This window comes from Pteropus alecto, unplaced genomic scaffold (genome assembly GCF_000325575.1).
Source record: "Pteropus alecto unplaced genomic scaffold, ASM32557v1 scaffold74, whole genome shotgun sequence".
Taxonomy (NCBI): Eukaryota; Metazoa; Chordata; class Mammalia; order Chiroptera; family Pteropodidae; genus Pteropus; species Pteropus alecto.
The window spans coordinates 3,694,929-3,715,844 of record NW_006436291.1 but is presented as its reverse complement, the minus strand read 5'-3'; the positions used below and the strand labels follow the sequence as shown (position 1 = coordinate 3,715,844).

The window sequence follows — 20,916 nt, the reverse complement described above, 5'->3', positions numbered from 1 at the left end:
ATGGTGATGGTGATGGTGGTGGTGATGATGATGGTAATGGTGGCGATGATGCTGATGGTGCTGATGATTGTGATGATGGTGGTGATGCGTGGTGGTGGTGGTGATGATGGTGATAGTGGTGGTGATGGTGGTGGTGATGATGATGATGGTGATGATGGTGGTGACGGTGATGATGGTGGTGATGGTGGTGATGATGATGGTGGTGGTGATGGTAATGGTGGTGATGATGGTGGTGGTGATGGTGATGATAGTGGTAATGAAGATGGTGGCGGTGGTGATGATGATGCTGATGATGATGATTGTGATGGTGGCGGTGGTGATGATGGTGCTGATGATTGTGATGATGGTGGTGATGGTGATGGTGGTGATGATGATGGTGGTGGTGATGGTAATGGTGGTGGTGATGGTGGTGATGATAGTGATGGTAGTGATGATGATGGTGGTGATGGTGGTGATGATGATGATGGTGATTATAGTGATGATAGCGGTAATGAAAATGGTGGTGGTGATGATGATGCTGATGGTGCTGATGATTGTGATGATGGTGGTGATGGTGATGGTGATGGTGGTAATGGTGGTGCTGGTGGTGCTGGTGGTGCTGGTGGTGCTGGTGGTGCTGGTGGTGCTGGTGGTGCTGGTGGTGCTGGTGGTGCTGGTGGTGCTGGTGGTGCTGGTGGTGCTGGTGGTGCTGGTGGTGCTGGTGGTGCTGGTGGTGCTGGTGGTGCTGGTGGTGCTGGTGGTGCTGGTGGTGCTGGTGGTGCTGGTGGTGCTGGTGGTGCTGGTGGTGCTGGTGGTGCTGGTGGTGCTGGTGGTGCTGGTGGTGCTGGTGGTGCTGGGGGTGCTGGTGGTGATGATGGTGGTGATGATGATGGTGGTGGTGATGATGCTGATGGTGTTGATGATTGTGATGATGATGGTGGTGATGGTGCTGGTAGTCTTAGATAATGGTGGTTACTTGTCATGTGTACAGCATATGAGGGTGTGTTTTGCTCATCACCTTTGTAAGCCATACTGAGGGCTGAACGTCCTGGGCGAGAGGGGAGACCGAGTGGAATACAATGAAATGTTTGGAAATCGGAGTCATTGAGACTGGAAGGAGCTCATTTGTTTGCCCTCCTCAGTCTTCTCCAGCCGTCTCCTCTCGTCCTAACCATTTTTAAAAACACTTGAATGACTATGTAGAATACAGTTACTGTCCACTGGCTTCTGTTTAGAGTATTGAATGACTATGTAGAATACAGTTACTGTCCACTGTACAGTTACTGTCTGTTTAGAGTGTCTTCATTCGACATAACTCTGTACATGCTCTTCTCTCTGTGTTTCCTTGCCTGTGTTGTCCTAATCACTGCCACATTGTTTTCTGAGCTCTCCTCCCTCCCCCTGAGAAAGTGGCTTCGTTCTGCACACTCATTTCCTGTCAGTTTTGTAACTGAAGGGAATTCTCTTCCCCGACTCTCCGTCTTGCTCTCATCTTTGTTAATCCCAGGCTGACAAGTTTCTAAGCAGCTGACTCTCTGTTGGCAGAGGCAGTGATTCAGTCACCTTGGGCTGGTGACATTTGGTATTTGTGCAGGCCAGGAGGGCTGCCAGAAAACAACTGTGTAGTCAAGTCCTGCCCCCAGCCCGAGGGGAAGTCACCTTCAGAACCCCTGGCCTCACCTGCTTTCAGCCTGGTAGTAAAATCCACTTCTGAGTCCTGATTGGATGCAGACTTGCTGTAGACTTGCAAAGCTCAGATGAACAGACCTGGTTCATTGTCTAGTTACCGAATGTCACTGGACTTTTAAGAAAAGGTTACCTTGATTCCTTTCCCACTGTGCTAAAGTAGAATGTGAATTAAATCTGAGGAATGTTCCGGAGGGGTGCCCCAACCCTATGGCTCTGCAGGGACCTTTGGTTTTCTTGGGGCGTGAAATATCCGCCTCCCTGGCAAACAGCAGCAAAAGAAAAACCCCTGACCCAAAATGTTAATGAAATGTAAGGTGTATATACAGCACTGTCTTAAGCCGACCTCTCAATTTTCACTTTCGTTGGAAACCATGGGCGAGGGCCAGTAAAAGCTGTTGGCATTGGAGCCGCTGCTGGGTTGGGGCCCCCGGCCACGCCCAGGCCCCTGGCTCCCCTCAGGTCTCCCGACTCTTGCAGAATCATCAGAGTTTTGATAAACTTTTACAATGGCATCACACAGGGGAAATGGAGATCAGGGCCAGGCCAGCAGGAGGTTTCTCGGAAGGGGGACCCAAAGCCTGCCTCCGTCAGTCTCACTGGTACTGTGGCCAAAATCTGTGACACCATAGGCCGATTTGCTGACATCAAGGGGCCCAGCTCCTTGAACTCTAAGGACAGGAGGCGTGACTTCAGGTCACAGAGATCTGAACATGACTGTTTTATCAAGTGCCCCTCAGGGCCTCTGAGCCAGAGTGCGCCTGGACCATGCCCCTGGTCCCTCGGGTGTACCTGGACAGGGAAGCAGGCGTTCTGGCCTCACATTGGGCCTCCTCCCGTGTGCTCCAGGCAGAGCTGAGAGCCGGTGGGGACAGCATGCAGTTAGCTGTTGGACTGCAGGCTTTGTCCGTGGAGTGCCGTGTTTTCGCCAGCGGTGGCCCGGGCCTACCCGGATGCTAGCTTGCCCATCGAGTCCCAGTCCAGAGCGGGCAGTGGCGGGGGCAGTGCTCGTCACCGGGAACCTGGGGCCCCCTGCTGCTCTGCTCGCACTCCCGCCCGTCCCCTCCGAGCTCGTGGAGGCTGTGGCCTGTTTCGGGTTTGCATCCGCTGTTTACTTGTCACAGTTGGCACCACCTGCTCGCCCTGCGTCTGTGGTGCCCAGCGTGTATTGGGCACGTAGTAGATGCTCATTAGATACTTCCGAATAAATCAGAGGGACTTAGTGGATGGCAAGAGGAAAGGAGTTTCAGCTACTGGCAAAGAAAAAAACGTCATCAGTGACCCTGGACTTCCTCAACCGGCAGCAGTACAGATCTCACAGGGGACAAAGATGACTCCAGGCCAGCTGCTAGAAGTCGAGGGTGCTGGGGGGCCAAGGTGCAAGGTCTGGGTTTAATGAAGGGGAGCCGTCCTCAGCAGGAGCAGCCTCAGGTGTCATTCCTGGTGTGGACCCATCAGCTGTCTTCCAGTTCCACTTAGGATGCACGTAGTTAGGGAACTAGGTCTGTGGCTTTCCTGTCTGTCCTCTCCTGAGCCCAGTGGTGAGGCACGGTCCCTTCTCCCGTGAGGCTGATGATATCTGGAGGGGGATGAGCTGGACGGACAGATAGACACGCTCTGCTGCTGCAGTGTGAGTGAGGGCAGATGCCTTTGTATTCTTTTGGGCTCATGGGGTCCTGCAGAGCTGAGTGACCAGGGAGTGAGTATTCCTGACCCCCAGGGTCACAGGGACAGTGCCCTCACTGTGCCAGTTGACAAGTGACAATGTCCCTTCCGACTTGGGAGGGACAGCATCCCAAGGGACAGCATCCTTGAAAATGGCTGTTGCACCAACCAGCTGCTTTGTCTCCTGCCTTTGGTTTTGTTATAGGTGTTGGCTTTATTCCCTTTTGTTATCCCCGCTTTTGATGGTCGCTCATGAGTGTTTGCACAAAACGCGATTCTCCATCAGCTTTCCTAGGACGGAGAGCGGGGCCCACTCTCGGCTCGCGGGCGTCAGCGAGGTCACCCTGTTCTCTGCCCGCACCCCATGCATCTTGCTTTGAGGGCCTGAAAGTCTTCACTCTCCTTTGGAGGAAAAGGCTGAGTGTCAGCCCGAGCACGTCTGCTCCTCCTGTGCCGTGACAGTGTCCTGGTCTCGCAGGACTGGCCGGCTGGCGGCCCGCAGCCCAGGGCTCTGCTGCCCTTCCTCTGGAGCCCCCTGATGCTGCCTGGCAGTTTGAGACTTCTGTGGGTTGGCGACCTGTGACCTTCCCTCCTCAGTCCTCCTCCACATCCTTCCTGGGAGAATGAGAAGTGACCGCTTTCTCCATCCACTCCCAGAAAAATGCTACCTTCTGATTTATCTCAAATGTACGTCAACTCAAATGCGTCATTGATCCCAGGCAGACGTGGCACACAGCTGCTCTTAGTGCACAGATGCCCATTAGGCACCTCCAGCACAGGGCTTATGTCCCAGCCAATCAGATGCAGGGCTCGTGCCCCAGCCAATCAGATGCAGGGCTTGTGTCCCAGCCAATCAGATGCAGGGCTTGTGCCCCAGCCAATCAGATGCAGGGGACTCCCCTGGGCTGCGCACCTTTTCCCGGGCCCTTCTCTCTCTTTTCTTTCTCGTCCAGTCACTTTCTCTGATAAGCCATTGAATTGCGAATTAAAAGTTGCTCATTCATTGGAGTTGATGTGTTTTTTTAAAAGGCGCAGGATAAAACGTGACTCACTCACACATTGTCTTTCTAGGTTTGTGGGTAACGCTGAAATTACTCCCTGGCGATATCCATCAGATCAGAAAAGAGTTTCCTCATTTGGTGGACAGAACCACCGCGGTGGCTCGGAAAACGGGGTTTCCGGAGATAATCATGCCAGGTGAGCACTGATCCCTTCAGGTTCCGGAGCGTGAGGCGGACTGGCCGGCGTTTGGGGAGGCCACGCAGCTGGCCACGAAGAGCGCCACATGGGCCGTGACCTGTCGGAGCTCTTTCAAGCCGAGGCTTGAGTGTGTGGCAGGTGCGGTGCATCATTTCTGTAGGCGCCACTTCTGTGGCCAGAGTGAGAGCTGACCTCCCGAGTTCAGGCCGAGGGGAGGCGGCGTTGCTTGGTTAGAAATACTTGGAAAGACTGGTGGGGAGTGACACCTGACGTGACAGTAATAGAGACAAGAGGGCGAGGAAGCATCTAAGCATCCCGGCCCTGAGGACCTGGGGCGGGTGTCCGTCCCCGGCTGGGTAACCGTCCGCGTTGTCTAAGCTGCCCTGCATGTGCCCTGTCCTGTTGTCACCCTACCCTGGCTGAGAGGGTCGCAAGCACTGGCTGGGCCAGACCTAGTCAGGAAGTAAAGGTGACCACCAAGGGGCCATTTGGAGAACTGTGCGGCACTCGCTCTTAGGCTCCGACGGATGGATGGCTTGCATATGAGGGCTGGTTCCCTCCGGGGCCAAAACCGCCCCTCCGTGGTCGTAGCGTAGGGTCTCTGTGATGCCGCTGGGCCCCCCTGGTGCCTGTAACGCAGCCGAATCACCCGGGACATGTTCAAAGTGAAGGGAGTACAGTTCAGGCGCCCTGGGTAGGTTGTGGCTTAAACGTGTACCGCAGTGGTCCACAGCCTCGCACCCCATCCTTTGGCCCTACATATGAGAATGCAGGACCTGGCTCTCACTTTGAATCCCACCTCGGCGACTCCCTGGCTCTGTGGCCTGGGCAGGTTATCTGATCTCTTAGCTACGGCCACCTCATTTGAAGAATGAGAGTTAATGGTTCCTACTTATAGGGCTGGCTGAAATTAGGAGGCTGTAGGGCAGGGGTCCCCAAGCCCTGGGCCGTGGACTGGTGCTGGTCTGTGGCCTGTCAGGAGCCGGGCCGCACAGCAGGAGGTGAGTGGCGGGCCAGCAAGTGCAGCTTCATCTGTATCTGCAGCCGCTCCCCAGCTTTGGCATCACCGCCTCAGCTCCACCTCACATCATCAGGCATTAGATTCTCACAAGAGCACTGGTCCCTGGAGCCACAAAGGTTGGGGACTCTTGCTTCAGGGTATAAATGACAGAAAACAAAGGCCAACTCCAGTGGCCGAACCCTGAGGATGCTTATAGGCTTGCTCGTGGAGGGACAGGGACAGAGCCAGCTTCTGAGTCAGCCTGGACCAGTTTGTCTGCTGCTACCAATGCTGAGTTGTCTCCTTTGCTTACTGACTTCCTCCCCTGGGGACAGGCCTCTCCGGCTCCCATTTTCTACCCAAATCCCACTGTCCTGAAAAACAGGGCGAGCCTTCCACTCAGTGTTTCCAGATAAGGAGCTGGAGCATCAGTCCAGGGCCCTCTTGGGCCCTGTGTAGGGACGGGCTGGGCGGTGGGGTCTGCGCGTGGGCCACCTGGGTGTCTGGGCGGGGTCAGCTCCTCCCCACTGCAAGGGCATGAGTGAGGGTGGCGTGGACACCCTGCAGATCTGGATGGACATCTGACCGGAACCAGGAAGGAGGAGGCGGATGTTTGCAGCTCGCACCTGCCCAGTTCACATTCTTTACCATAGTGGTGGCGCTCAGGCCCAGTCATGGGTTTGCAGCTTTTATTAAACCAGTAGCGCAATCGCATGTTAAGATTAATCTCTTCTATTTACGTAATAGTTTTCAATTTTCAAATAACATTCATATTAATAATCTGATTCGAGCCTCCCGAGATCTTGGGAAGCGTGTTAATATTTATCCTTTATATCTGTGGTTTGCAAATAAAGTCCACATTAGTGTAGCTTGATCTACCTGCGGATCTCGGGAGTGTACAAATTAGTGTGGAACTAATTCCTATCACGATTAAATCACAGCTTAAAGCCGTGAGGCTAATGAGCAGCGGAAATGGGGCCAGGCAGCCCCACGTGTGGCAGCGCCTATGGCCGCCTGTCACGGGGCTCTGGCGTGTTCTTGCGGGAGAGGCGGCCACTCCACGCACATGCTGTCAAAGCTATGGCTTCGTTTACTTTAGGGCAATTGGGGACATGCTCTTTCTACTGCCTCTGTCTTTCAGGATTGTTGTGGGTCACAGTATCCTCTGTCTGGTGAATCAATATGAAAGACATCTGAAATCGGTTAGACCGAGTCACGGTGGCCCAACCGTACTGGAAGGAAGCGTGTCATTCAGCATGTTACGCAACTGGGACATTTATTTACTGCTCATATGGGTCAGGCCTGCATGCAGCACATGCACTTGGACTTTTTAGTGGCTCTGTTGTCTGTGCTCGAATTCGAGGTGCAGGTTTGTAGGTTGTCTGCTTTATCGCGGGTGGCCCTAGGATGTGCCCATTTACAGGGAGGCCCTGGGCGCTTCTGGTTCACACTGGTCATGGTTCCCTTATGATTGATGGACTTATGAAGTAAGTCCAAACCTGTAAAGTCATCTCGCAGTAGTGTTAGGGGGAAGCCACCCAGCTGACCGTTGTTCGAGTGGGCGCCAGGCACTGCGTTGGGAATGGGGGGTTCCAGCTTGAAGGAGTCACCTCAGTCTCTGAGGCCGAGTGATCACTGACAGGTGGCTGGTGCCACGTCTTACCCTTGGGAGAGACAACATGGGAGTTTTCATTCAGAGCCCCAGCCTGGCCTGGGAGAACCTGGGGTGACCCCGTCTTCTCATGTGCGCCTCACAGGGATGTGCTTCTCCTTTGCTGGTCGCCCTTCTCCTGGTCCACTGGAGTCCTGGGATCCTGAAGGACATGCTGGGGAAGCAGTTGTCCCCTGAGCTGGGAAGGTGGCTAGAGGCTTGGATGAGGTGAAGTGATCTTTGAGTCCAGCCCCTCCCGTCCGCCAGTGGGAGCCCTGCAGCTGGGGAGGCATGTGCCGAGGGTCTCCTGTGGACACCTGTCTGTGGGGTTTGCCTGCTATAAAGGGGGTCTCACTTCTGGGATGGCCCACAGTGTGCGTCTCTAGGCCAGTGGGGGAGTATGACCCTGGGGTTTACCCACCTCTCCACTCCAGCACATGTTGGTTCCCTGGCCGATGAGGTCTCTGTAAAACTGTTGTCACCCTTTTGGGTTATGGCTTTTGTGCGTTGATAGAATTTTCAGGTGGAGAGGTCACACCGACTACCCTGCCTTATCCACCAGACTGTTTTGCAGTGGGCGGCTAAGGGGGCGGGAGGTTAAGTGACTCGTCCGAGGCCACACAGCTCATTCGTGGCAGGTCCTGGACTGGCAGGCAGTCTTGCCTCGCGCCTGGCCCTGAGCTCCATCACCTTCCTCATCTGTCACGGTCAGGAGCAGCAGTGCGGCCCTGCTTCCTCTCCCAGCAGCTCCTGAGGCTGTGGTAGTGGCCCACTGGGATTATTATAATACTGATTTTAAATGACAGTTTAATTTAATAGTTGGATACATTAAAAGCCAGAATAGAGCAGCGAAAAGAAAAAAAAAAAAAACCAACAAGAGAAAAAACAAGAAAGCAAAGAGATTTCTTTTTCTTAAGGGATCTTTGTTCTTTGCCCAGAGTGGGTGGTTTGCTGCTCTGGACAGAACTATTCTCACTGTCTCCCGTGGTTGAGCAGGTGGGTCAGCTGTGGGAGGGGGCCAGACAGACAGCCAGGCAGAGGAGCAGTCATCGGGCGGTGGTGCTCCCTCTGAATCATGCTGCTAACGAAGCTTGCTCGGTTTTCCCAGTCGGGCCGTTGGCAGGGGCTTCATGTCTTCCCAGTGGGAAGCAGCATCTTGAGCTCGTTAGTTGCATTTTTGTTTTTTGCGCAATTTAAGACCCATCTCACTTTCAAATGCACAGGTCTGATTGCATGTCAGCTCTGTTGTAATAATAAAGAAATACATCGCACAGCTACGTTTAGTCCTCCTTCGGTTCCCTGTGGTCCCTGTTCAGGATGCTGACAGTTGCCCACCCGGAAGAAAGGCCGTCCATGCAGGAGGTTTCTCTCGTGACCCATCCCTAGTTCCCGATCCCAGGCAGCTCAGGACCTGGGCTTTTGGTTCGAATTCTTAATCAGCTTTTTCTTCAACTCCCGGGTAAATTGCAGAGGAGGCCAACATGGCCAGGTACCCTTGGTGTGCCGGTCGATGTCATATTCTTTGGCTGCCGAGTCTCGAATGACCACAGCCAGGGGTCTATCCAGGGATGACGACGTGGGTTGCAGTGGTGGATGCTGGAGATGAGGTGGGTCCTTACAAACCCAACGACAGCGTTTGAGCTGCTCTGGGCACCGACTGCCCAGGAGAGTCGGAGTCTTCTGCCGGGGAAGAACCAAGCAGATAATTAGGGGCCTCGGAATTTTTCCTCTTTTCTCGCAAGTCTTATGATGATGATGAAAATTACTTTTGTCATGCCTTTAAATGCTGACAGTATCTTGTAGAAAATATTTTATAATTATCTAATACAGTATTTATAATACTCCATTAGGAGAGGTAAGTGAGTTAAGACAGTTTCGCAAAATTCACGGTTACAGGATGAATAATAAATTGATTTTAAAGGTATAATTTTTTCCCTCAGGTGATGTTCGGAATGATATCTATGTAACATTAGTTCAAGGAGATTTTGACAAAGGGAGCAAAACGACCGCGAAGAACGTGGAAGTCACAGTGTCGGTTTACGATGAAGACGGAAAGCGGCTGGAGGTCCGTGCTGTCGCAGACTTTGATCCGCGTGTTACAATGTTACTGTCGCAGACTTTGATCCGCGTGTTACAATGTTACTGTCGCAGACTTTGATCCGCGTGTTACAATGTTACTGTCGCAGACTTTGATCCGCGTGTTACAGTGTTACTGTCCAAGTGTTCCCTGGCTCCAGAGCAGAAACACGAGGCTTTGCTCTTTCTTCCCTGTCTCCACCGTGTCCAGAGGGTTGATTTCCACTGGGCCCCTGCCCTGTCCCAGGATGTCCCCGCAGTCCTAGAAGTTCAGATACCATCATTAGCATCTTTTGAGACATAAGGGAACTGAGGCCCAGGGAAATCAGTCCACTTGCTCAGGCTCACGCAGCTAGCGAGAGCTAGAACTGGGGTTTGCACGTGGGCGTCCGAGCGTGTGCTCTAGTGGGTGGTGGTGGTACCAAGACTCACTCCCGAGTGGTTGCATCAGCCCTCGGGACGTGGTGCCCTGCGCAGTGCTTGGAGGCTGTGGCCTCCTTTGATGACCCGAGGCCAAGCCTAAGCAGGCATCTCTACCAGCTCCTCTCTGGACCATGGCTGGAGGGCTGAGTTCTCCTGGGCCCACATGGCTGAGGGCAGTGCCCTGTGTTTACGCCTGAGGCCCAGCTGTGCCAGGAGGTAGGGGATGCCTTCCGCTCTGGGTAGCCCACATCCAGGTTACACCGAGCAGTGCTGCTCTGGGCTTCATTGCTCCCGCCAGAAGTGAGTGGTCGGTGTTTCCGGCTGGAGGAGAGGAAGGGGGCGTTGCCACCCACTAAATTTTGTCTGTAGCCCTTAATTATTCTAGAATTGCCGAGTGAATCCGGCAACTTCCTGCCGACCGACGCTCGTGTGGGAAGGATTGCGGGCGAGGCTAGGGAGGTAGCGGGCAGGCATCCCCACTTTGCATAGCCATCAAGGCCTGAACCATCGGAGAGTGAGGCTTACGCCGCTCCCGTTGCTGGGAGCAGAGTCCGTTTGCAGCGGGCTTCACCGCCATTCCTGGAGTGCGCAGTCTCCTGGCTGGTCTCGGGGTGTGGGTGGGAGATGTGTGCCGTGCCTGGCTCTGTGAGCTCTGACGCGACCTCTTCACGCCTTCCTTTTAAAGCACGTGATTTTCCCGGGCGCTGGCGACGAAGCGATTTCGGAGTACAAGTCCGTGATTTACTACCAAGTGAAGCAGCCACGCTGGTTTGAGACCGTGAAGGTATCATTTACATGGTCTTTTTATCCCGTGGGGTTGATGATGAAATGCCTGTTTGTGTCCCGAGGAAGTCACCCCCCTCCCACCCAGCCCAGGGGCCTGGCCGACGGGCACTCTCAGAGGCTGATGAGCTTTCAGCAGAGTCTCTCAAGGTTGCTAAGGAACCACGCTGGCATTTCTTGGAATGCATTTACTCTCATCTTCTTTCAGACATAAAAATAGGACTTTCATGGAGACAAATGACAGAGTCCTTTAAAGAGAGCTATTGTCTCTTCCCTTCCTGGGTCTGTTTTATGTGTGAAATGCTGTCTTTACACCAAATGGAAAAAAATAGAGATGACATTGTGTGGAGGATATCGCAGGGCAGACGGGCCTCGGGCCCCTGGCGATGTCATAATGCATCGTGGCGACGTGTGGTGAACACCAGCTCACACACCCAGGGCCCGAATGTGAAACCCAGGCCAGCGGTTGGCTGGACACAGATGTTAGATGTGAGGGTTAGGGACCACCTTTGCTTCCAGGCAGCATGCACGACGTCTTTCCTCTTCCACCATAAGTCACAACCAGAAAGCTTTCATCCTGGCGAGGGCAGGCCCCGCCGGCGTGAAGGGAATTCAGACGCCTTGGAGGGGCTGACAGTGAAGACGGCGGCTTTTAAAACTGGAACCTTAACAGTGAGGATCAAAATGTTTAAGAATACTCGCGCCGTCCCGGAGTCGGCTCGGCCTCCTTTGCAGTGCCATCTCGTTTCCCAAGGCATTTTGTGCCTCTGGGAACACCGCGCAGGGGCCTGGGTGTCCTGCGCTGCCCCCGCAGCGTAGAAACACGTGCAGTTGTACAGGGCCCCTCAGCGGAACGAAGCCGCTCCTGCGGGAAGGTGTCGGGACAGGTGCGTAACCTTCGCTTTTCCTTCCTGAAAGGTGGCCATTCCCATCGAGGACGTCAACCGCAGTCACCTTCGGTTCACCTTCCGCCATCGGTCCTCGCAGGACTGTGAGTAACCAAACTCGTTATCCCGCGTGTGCCAAGGGACAGCTAGGGGAAAACCCAGTAGGCTGCTCGTGGTCTAGCTGCTTCTAGAACTTGATACCTTAACTCAATGAGATCGTGAGACATCGGCGCATCGTCTTGCCTTAACCTGTGCCCGGAGAATGTCGGTTCTTCCACGGAGCCGATGGCGGGAGACTTTAATTTTCTTCCTGAGTTTTCCTGCTGGCGTGGTGCTCCTCGCTGCTCTTTTGAGTCCCTCTTTTCCGTTTTGACCTGAACTACTGTCCCCCCTTTGGAACAGTCACTGAGATACAAGTTGGTTTCAAAAATCGGCGCTCACTTCGCACTTTGCAGTTGACCGCTGAGGCGGTTCTGGCCCCTGGCTGACTAGAACGTGGGCGGGGCTTTCCTCGTAGCAGATGTTGGTGTAGCGTTGACTGTGATGCCGAGACTTTGGGAAGAAAGAACTGGTTTTGAATCCTTTACCTTCCAAGAGAATTTGTTGTTGGTGCCTGAAACCTGTCTCTTTACATTTGTTGACCTAATTGTCTACCGAGGATGTAGCCCCGTGTTAGTCACTAAATAATATCACAAAAGGAAGACCCGCCCCTCTCCCCCTTCAGGTCCATGCATTTGGCAGTGGGCTGAGGTTTGGGGACACAGGTGACAGTGAGAGTCGGCTGCAGTTGTACATGCTGTGGCATGAAGGGGCGTGGGTGGGCATGGCTGTGTTTGTCCCTGGTGCCCCTTGGGGGCAGGGCCCCACAGTGCGGATGCTCATCCGTGGCTGTGCGCCCTTGAAGCTGCCTTAGCTCGAGCGTAAGATGCCGGGGGTCTCAGTGACCAAGCCAGGTGGAGGCCGCAGCCCCTCCGCACGATGCTCGCCTAGAGCAGAGACCTCATAGCCACCGCTGCTGTGACAGTGAGGGGCCCGGACCCCAGCGCTGTGCAGAGGAGCTGGGGAGCCATGACCGGTGTGTGGAGAGCGTGCATGCAGCCGGACACGCACACGCGGCTCCACCGGGGCTCTCCTCTCACAGGGCTCGGACTGAGTTGTGGACCTAGGTGACCTTGTGGGAACCGGGTAGAGAAAGGCAGCCTGGGTATCATGTGAAGCGCAGACGTGCAGGGTGAGCCGGGCGGAGTGTGTGCAGGGGGACACTCGGGGGGCGGTGTGCCCGCACGGGAGGGGTGGTGGGCTTGGGGCGCAGCGCTCTGCACGTGTGGAACGCGGGGTGGGCGTTGGCCAGACTGGGGCTGAGCGGGCTGCAGGGGAGCGGGTGGCGACTGGTGTCAAGGGCACGGATGGAGTTCCGGAGCCCTCAGAGGCCTCATCTCAAAACCTGAGCTGGCTCCCCCTGCACAGCCTCATTCTCTCGTTAATACAGCACACTGGGCAGGGGGGGACCCTCTGTAGCATTTTAGTTTTCAGAATCGTTGCTTTTTTTATCGGTTTTACACGCTCCTTACGGACGAGACGCCATCACCCGACCCGCATGCACATCTGCATGACTGATGGTCTCCCGGCCGCAGCTCGCGGAGGTTTGGGAACGTGTTGTGCATCGAACGTGCGATGCTGACAAAGGCCCGAGCAGCCAGCTGCTGGCCTGGTGGCGGCCACCAGGGCCGTTCCTGCGGCCTCGTTTGCAGGCACTCTGGGTCAGAAACAGAAAGAGCTGAGTCCGCGTCGCACGCTCCCCCTCCCAGCAGGACCCAAGCCGCTTTCCCCGTGAAGTGACGGGGCTTCTCAGGCCGGGTTCGTCCTTGGAGATGGAGAGTGTGGTGTCACTGCCTCACACTCCGGCAACGTGCTCCTCGTCCAGATGCATCGGCTCCTGTTTTACCGAGTGAGAGCAGCCGAGTCCCTTGTTTGTCGGGGCTGGTAGGGTGGGCGGCCCTGCCTCCTGCTGGAGCACGTGCGTGGGTGGCCCCCTGCGGCCCCTAACGCTTTGTGATCCACCTGGGAATGGCTGCTAGCGAGTGTCTAACAGGCGCCGTCCATTCTCCAATGTGACGATGTCGTGTTGATAAGAGGTGCGTGTTTTTACTCTGTGCGCTTTGTGGGGAGGCCCCCAGCTGACAGGTATGGTCACGTGTCCTCCGAACCATGGCTGCTTTCAGAGGCATGCGTTATTGTTTTCTTGTCACCCTGAACTCAGAAGGATCCATTCTTTCTCACCTGAATATAAGCTACTTTACATTTTCTAGTGCCTTTGTACAAAAAAAAAAAATTTTTTTATTCCTAAAGTACATATTTTTTACTTGTATTTTTCCCTTTATTTTTGGTTAGTTATTTATTTATGCGTCTAATTAGCTAGCGTTTATTGAGCACCTGCTATGTGTCAGGTACTGATGGATACCAGGATGCGAAAGTTAATGAGCCCTGTCACCTCACATAGCGGTGTCTTAGGGTGAACATCAGAGCCCCTGACTCTGGACCTGTGCTCCTCACTCTTTGGCCCTGTGCTCCTCACTCTTTGGCCTCTGTCCTGTCATCTCCAAGAGCAGAATAGGGCATACGCAACTTCGAATCCGTTTCCTGCTCCGAAACTGAGCGTTTCCATGCTGTATTCAGATCGTGTCTTGAAAACATCACAGCAAATCCACGTCTTTAGTCCAGACTCTTTACCCGACCCTGCCTGATGTGGCCCCACCTACCTAGGGGCCCTCAATGCACCGGCCACACTGGCTTTGTGTCCCCAAACCAGCCAGATCGGGTCCCACTTTAGGGCGTCTGCATTTGGCCGTCTCTCGTCCCGGGGGTTTACCTCTCGGCTCGCACGTCGCCGACCTTCTCAGACCCTCTGCGGCCATCCTGTTCCCACCGTCGCCCTTCGACGCACCCCCAAGATTTTTTTTTTTATCTGAACGTGTTTCGATGTCTCCTCACCTAGAACAAATATTTATTGAGGATCTAATGTACAGTGAGTGGACAGTATCGCAGTGAAGAAATGCACACTGTCCCCAGCATTCCAAAGCCCAGTGCATGAAATGAGCAATGAGCAGCCGGTTCTCACACATGCACACAGGCGCACACACAGCACACATGTGTACACACATGCACGCACATACGTGCACACACACGCATCTGGTCATCTTAGCTCGGGCGGCCGTAACAAATACCATAGGCTGCAGGGCTTAAACAACAGACATTTATTTCCTCTCAGTTTGGGGGGCTGGGCGCTGAGATCAGGCGGCCACCATGGTGGTGTTTTGGTGAGGACCCTCTTCCCGGTCACAGGTGGCCGCCTTCTTGCTGTGGGCTCACGTGGAGGAGGAGACTCCTGGCTTCTGTCCCTTCTTCTCAGGGCCTGGGTTCTGTGGGGTTCGGGCTGCACCCTCATGACCTCATTAACCCTGTTGCACCTCCTGATAGGCCTGTTGCCAACAGGGTCCCTTGGGGGCTGGGCCTTCAACATAAGAGTTTGGGGGTACACAATTCTGCCCGCAGCAGCTAGGAAGAATAATAAGTCAGCTGGGAGTGGGGGCGTGTGGCCAGGTGACGGGTTTATTGTTTTGGACAGGCTGGTCGCCGCAGAGCAGGCGGTTCCGCAGCGGAAGCTTGGCCGAAGCGTGGGAACGCGTCCCGCACGCGCACGCGGGGGCAGAACGTCCCTGCCGAGCACCGCGACCTTTCGCATTGCAGCTTCCGTCCACCTGCGGGTCATGCCTATGGGAGGCTCAGGGTCGGGCTCCCCGTTCGCTTTGCCACATCTGTACCCGTTTCCTCAGTGACTGGTCTGCCCCTCCGGCCGTCACGTGATGGCCGTGTGCGTCCAGACCCCGTCTGTTCCCACCGATGTGTGTGTCCGTGTTACAGACACCGTCGTCACTAGTGTCGCTTTGCAGCTCTTGGCTTCCGGTCCTGCAGGCTTTCCTTTCCTGAGCCGCCTCCTGTGCTCTCGGCCCTTACTCTCGAGTCAGTTTCACACGCCACGAGCACGCGCTTCTGTGAGATGCGCGTCGGCACGGCCTTGAGTCCGCCACTTGAGCCCCAGCCGCGCCCTGTACGGCCAGAGTCTCCCCACTGGCGAACCGTGTCTGTTTCTCCATTCGGCTGTGTTTCCTTTAGCATCTGTCAATACGGTTTCGTGATTTTTTCCTAAGGTAGCCCCCGTGGCAGCTCACAACGTGCTTCTATCCTGACAGCAGCTGAGGACGGTTGTCGATTTCTGTTGCAGCTAAGGACAGATCTGAGAAGGTATTCGCGCTGGCGTTTGTCAAGCTCATGCGGTACGACGGCACCACCCTGAGGGACGGAGAGCACGACCTCATTGTCTACAAGGTGGGCCTCCCCTCCACGGGGCTTCCGGGCCCGAGCTGGCGTACGTTCCCGATGCCCAGCCTTCTGCCGCCCCCAATGAGGGAAGATCTATAATCACACGTTAGATGCCGCAGAAAGCAGTGCTCTGTTAGCGTGCATTAATCGACAGGAATTAGAGAAACCATTAGAATAAACAGTTTAGCAAGCGACGAAGAGTAAATATCGTGGCGGTTTAAAGGACTGGGGATAACAAGGAATGGAAAAGCATCCTGGGTCTCTCGACTGTGACTTGTGGTCCACGTATTGTGTCATTGAACCCACAGGCCGAAGCGAAGAAGCTGGAAGACGCCGCCACGTACTTGAGTCTGCCCTCCACCAAGGCAGAGCTGGAGGAGAAGGGCCACTCGGCCACGGGCCGGAGCATGCAGAGCCTCGGGAGCTGCACCATCAGCAAGGATTCCTTCCAGGTGTCCACGCTTGTGTGCTCCACGAAACTCACGCAGAACGGTGAGTGCGGGGTGGCGCACGGCCACCCCGGGAGCTCCTCCCGCGACCCCACCCTTTCCGTGCCTGCGGGTGAGCAGAGGTGGCTGCTGTGGGTGGGCGAGCGTGTGGGTGCGCGAGCGTGTGGGTGGGCGAGCGTGTGTGTGTGCGAGCGTGTGGGTGCGGGTGGAGTGGGAGAGGGGGTGACATTGTCGGACTTTTAAAATTCACGCTGATTTTGAGTGAAGCATTCACCTTAAAGAGACGGAAAGCAATGAATTTGCTTTTTGAAAGCATTTTGGCCAAGGGAAGGTGGGAAATCCTCGAGATCTGGAGTCAGACCGAAGCGCTGGGGTGGGACCCTCACGCCGTGCTGGCCCTTGGGCCTCCGAACCTCCTTTTCCTCCTCTGGGCACTGGGCCCCGATGCCGTTTCCAGCCCCTCGTCAGTGGGGTCAGGCGCCCGTCATGACTGACGCACACCCAAGCGCGACCTCGGCGCAGTCTCAGATGGCGCCCTGAGCTGGCCCGGCCACGACGTGTTGTTAGCGCCGCTTTCGGCCTCCCCGGTGACATGGCTGCCTGGCCAGGGGCACTTCTTATGCAGTGCACACGGTCTGGGAGAGGCAGAGGCTCCTCTGCACAAATCCTCCAGCTAAAAACTGCGTTCCCAAAATGTGACAGTATCACAGCTGTGCAGAGTGACTCTATGCTCACTTGAAACTCAGCTTGAAAATCCAATTTTTTCCTCTTTGCCACCTGATATGGATTTTGATTATTCAAGTCTGTTGCTCTCACGAGTTGTGTCCCAGGGGCTCATCCATAAATCTTGGCAGTAGTCTCAGACATGCCCAAGGGACCGTCACCGTTTGGACTCCGGCAGGATAAACACGGCACAGAGGCGACCCCATCATCTGATAATCACGGCACAGAGGTGACCCGGGTGCAGCCTGCCAGACTTTCCGGCCTCGGCCTCTGCTCTGCTGTACCCGGCTGGTCGACCTGTGCTTTCTCACCACTGTCAGGGGTCCCCAACTCCTCAGGCCGCGAGCTGGTACTGGTCCTGGCCTGTTAGGAACTGGGCCGCACAGCAGGAGGTGAGCGGCAGGTGAGCGAGCGAAGCTTCACCTGTATGTGCAGCCGCTCCCCAGCGCCAGCATCGCCGCCTCAGCTCCGCCTCAGAGCATCAGTGTTAGATGCTCACAGGAGCCCCGGTCCCTGCTGCCACCAAGGTTGAGGACACTGACTGCCGTCTCCTGAGTCACCTGTGCTGTGCGGGGAGGGTACGTCACTCAAACACTTGGAGGGCATTGGGATACATATCTCTAATGTTACTTTAGAAACATTAGTTCACCGGAAACGTTATGAATTATCCTAGCCTGTGGTCATGCAATAATCTCCGCAAGCAAGTGAAAACCCTTACGTGGGCTCTGGGCTCTGTGCAGGCCTGGGTGGGCGGGTAGAGAATGCACAGGGGGCTGGCAGGTGTAGCGCCCGGGGCATGCGGCCAGCAAGGTGGGCACTGCTTTGGGACTGGGTCCTGGAGAGGCTGCCCTGTAGGTCTGGATATGGTCCCAATCATCCACCAGCCTGATGGCTGCACCCAGGGCCTCACCTGTGGGCCAGGGCAGCCTGTCCAGTGAGCCACTGCCCCGCACGTGTGGCACTAGAGCTTTCCAGCGGGTGCCGGACGGTCGAGAGCTGCTTGCCACCGCTTCCACTGTGCTGGAAGCTGCCGTCTCACACGTGGGCCGCGTTCCCAAAGCACGTTTGGAACCGGTTACTTGGAACCCGAGCGTGTTTTCCCCATCACGGTGATGTTCTGAGTAGCGGTTAGGTTGTGAGATCTGCCCACAGGAGCCCTCTTAACCCACATACCCCCGGAGAAGGGGACAGTGAGCTAGGCATCCTCCAAGGTTAAGTCACAGAAACGCCCAGGGCCTACCCCTCCTTCCACCTCTGAGCTCCTTGGCTCCCGCCGGACTGGGAGGTTCCCTCCCTGGAACTGAGGGACTGAGCGCCCTGGTCTCCCGGCAGCCGTTGCTGGGCAACAAGGAAGGCCGATGCGACGCGCCTCTTCCTTCACCCCAGCCGAGGATCCCTCCTTTGGGGATGGTGGCAGTGGTGGTGTGTCAGGTGTGCACAAGACGGAGCTGCCCTGGCATCTGAGCACGGAGGCCCAGGCTCTCATTCGAGAAAGCCATTTTTCTGCAGCTGTGATTTGTTACGCGAAGTTCCATTACTTAGGGAAAAGAGGCAGCTGAATTATTCATCGAGGTTTGTATTACACGTCTCTGTTCTCAGAGTTACGCCGGATGCTCTGGGGGATCTTGAAAGAAGTGTAAGAGCGATTCCTCCCCTCGGTGAGCCCACCACGTAATTAGAGGGAGAAGTTGTGTAGCGAAGAATCGGTGGGGGCTCCCCGCCAGCGAGGACAGGGAGGGACAGCCGGGTCAGACCGGCGAGCTGGGGGGCTGGGCAGGCCGTTTTCTGAGAACGCACTTGCCCACAGTGCTGTCCCCCACTGGTTTGCCCAGCCGTACCTTTCCTCAGGTGCCCGGTACAGAGGTGGCCCTGTCTCCCTCTCGTCCGGACTGCCTCTAACTGTGTGGTGGCACCCACGTCCACTCTGCGTCAGAAACACGGGCGGCGCTTGTGCAATGGGGCCGTCTCTTAGCTCTGAGAACGGGGTGTGTCCGGGCTGGTTGTCACACTTCCTTTCGATTAGACCCAAAACATGTCAGCGTTCACGACAAATGGCTCAAGGTTTCCTTTTCAATTCCTGGTCACGTGTCTCGGGTGGACTGCCACCAGTCGTCTGGGGGTCATGCTGTTTCCTCCACGTCGTGGCGTTTAATTCTCGCACAGCGAGGTCAGAGTGCGGTGTGGCCGGCTGGCATTTCAGCCGCTGCTCTGCACGTTCCACAGCATTTCAAGATGCCGCCCTTTCCCCCGAGTTTTAACTCTCCCCTTCGTCCGCTGTCCTTGGGGGTAAAGCCAGATAAGTGAGGACGTGTGTGTTGGGGCTCATCGCGTATGTGCCTTTTGTGTGGTTGCACTCTTTCATCCCAGTTGGTGTCCCGTGTTCCTTGAAATCCCACTTATTGCCAAAATTACAATCATCTCAGTACTTACTAGGGTTTCGCATGGGGCGTCAACTCCTGTAGCTGAAGTTCATTCCCGATGAGCAGTCGTCGCAAATCAGGTGCACTTCGCTGATTGTGTTTTTCACATCTTGGGTTTTGAAATGACTTCAGGTGAAACCGTGTGGGCGCATTCTGTCTAGAGGTGCCCTGGACCTGTGTCCGTGCCTTAAAGAACATCTCACCGCCCGAAGCCATTTCTGTCGCCTTCCACAGTTAGTCTGTGACAAAACCAGTGCATTCGGCTTGTGACTTTTCTATTAGAAAACAAGCAAACAAAAACCCAACTGTAAGAAACAGCCGTGGCAGGCCGGGCCTGGGTGGGGGCGGCAGGCTCAGGACAGCGGCGGTGGTCCCCGTGGGCCAAGGCTCCTGTCACCTTTCGGAACTGTCACCTTGCTTCAGGACCTGAATTTGTGTTATTTTATATTATTTTACCTAAAGAACAATGAAAAAGAAATAGAATGTCATTGTCCAGGTTGGGAGCAGACACCAGCCAGGGCGGCCTGGCCGGTGGGTGAGCGGGCAGCCTCCCGGGCCTCCCGCTGCTCGGCCTCTGCCTTCCTGTGGACTGGAGAGGCTGATGCTTCTTAGGCTCCTCAGTGCATTTTTAAAGCTGCCACGTGCATATCCCTTCATGGTCAGTGGAGTTGGAAATAATGACTTCAGCCACACTGAGTGTCAAGCATGTTCGCTAGAAAGTAGCAGAATATTTAGCCGGCGACGGTTTCCAAACAGGGTTGATTTTTCTGTTGGAAAAGTCGCCCCCGGAGGCCGTGAGGATGGGCGGGTCCGGGCGGCCGCGTGCTCACCACGGGAACTGACTGTCATTCTCCGTCTGCAGTGGACCTCCTGGGCCTGCTGAAGTGGCGTTCCAACACCAGCCTGCTGCAGCAGAACCTGCGGCGGCTGATGAAGGTGGACGGCGGCGAGGTGGTGAAGGTAACGAGTGCCCCGGGCGTCTGTCCGTTTGCTTGTCCCGGGGATGCGGTCACATGCGGGGCCTCGTCACCACCCTCTCAGCAGCAGGGTCTTGGGGATCGGCAGGTTCCTTCTGGAACTCTGGCCTGGCTCCACGCGGAAGGCGTCGGGTTTGCAGTCAGGCCAGACTGGGGTTCTGGTTCCCGTCCCCATGGGTCCTTGCTGAGGCCTCGCCGATCCCTGCTGTAAAATACGGGTCACGACAGTGCCTTCTTCAGAGGGTCGTGGTGGAGGGTAAATGAGATGAGGCCGCCGGGCTCTGGCACAGGCGGGTGCTCGGGGAGCACCAGGTCTGATTATAATCCTCACTGCCCTTGCCGGCACCGTCATCATTAGCCCTGGCTCACGACTCACCTGGAGCTCTTGCAGGTGACCTGGAGCCATGTGTGGGGTGTTGGACAGATGCCAGCACTCAAGTCTGGTCTAGGCCATTTTCTCCCCGTGTGGTCCGGGACTCATTTCTCAGCCTCACACATGGCAGGCTCTGGAGATGTGTCAGGCGCCCGCCCTCTCAGATCTCCATAAGACGGGACGGTCCAATGAGTGTGAGCTGGGACCCCTTCGAGCGCTCACGCTCTGTAATTATTTGGTGATT

General features: G+C 55.5%; 1 protein-coding gene across 1 annotated transcript in view; it reads left to right on the top strand.

Annotated features, from left to right (window-relative positions):
• The window catches only part of DOCK1 (dedicator of cytokinesis 1), a 380,982-nt gene that overhangs the window by 22,833 nt on the left and 337,233 nt on the right, over positions 1-20,916 (top strand). The window contains 7 exon segments of the mRNA XM_025047519.1: positions 4,402-4,527; positions 9,122-9,246; positions 10,366-10,464; positions 11,382-11,454; positions 15,633-15,736; positions 16,039-16,222; positions 20,185-20,282. Of these exon segments, the coding sequence (XP_024903287.1) occupies positions 4,402-4,527; positions 9,122-9,246; positions 10,366-10,464; positions 11,382-11,454; positions 15,633-15,736; positions 16,039-16,222; positions 20,185-20,282 (809 nt within the window).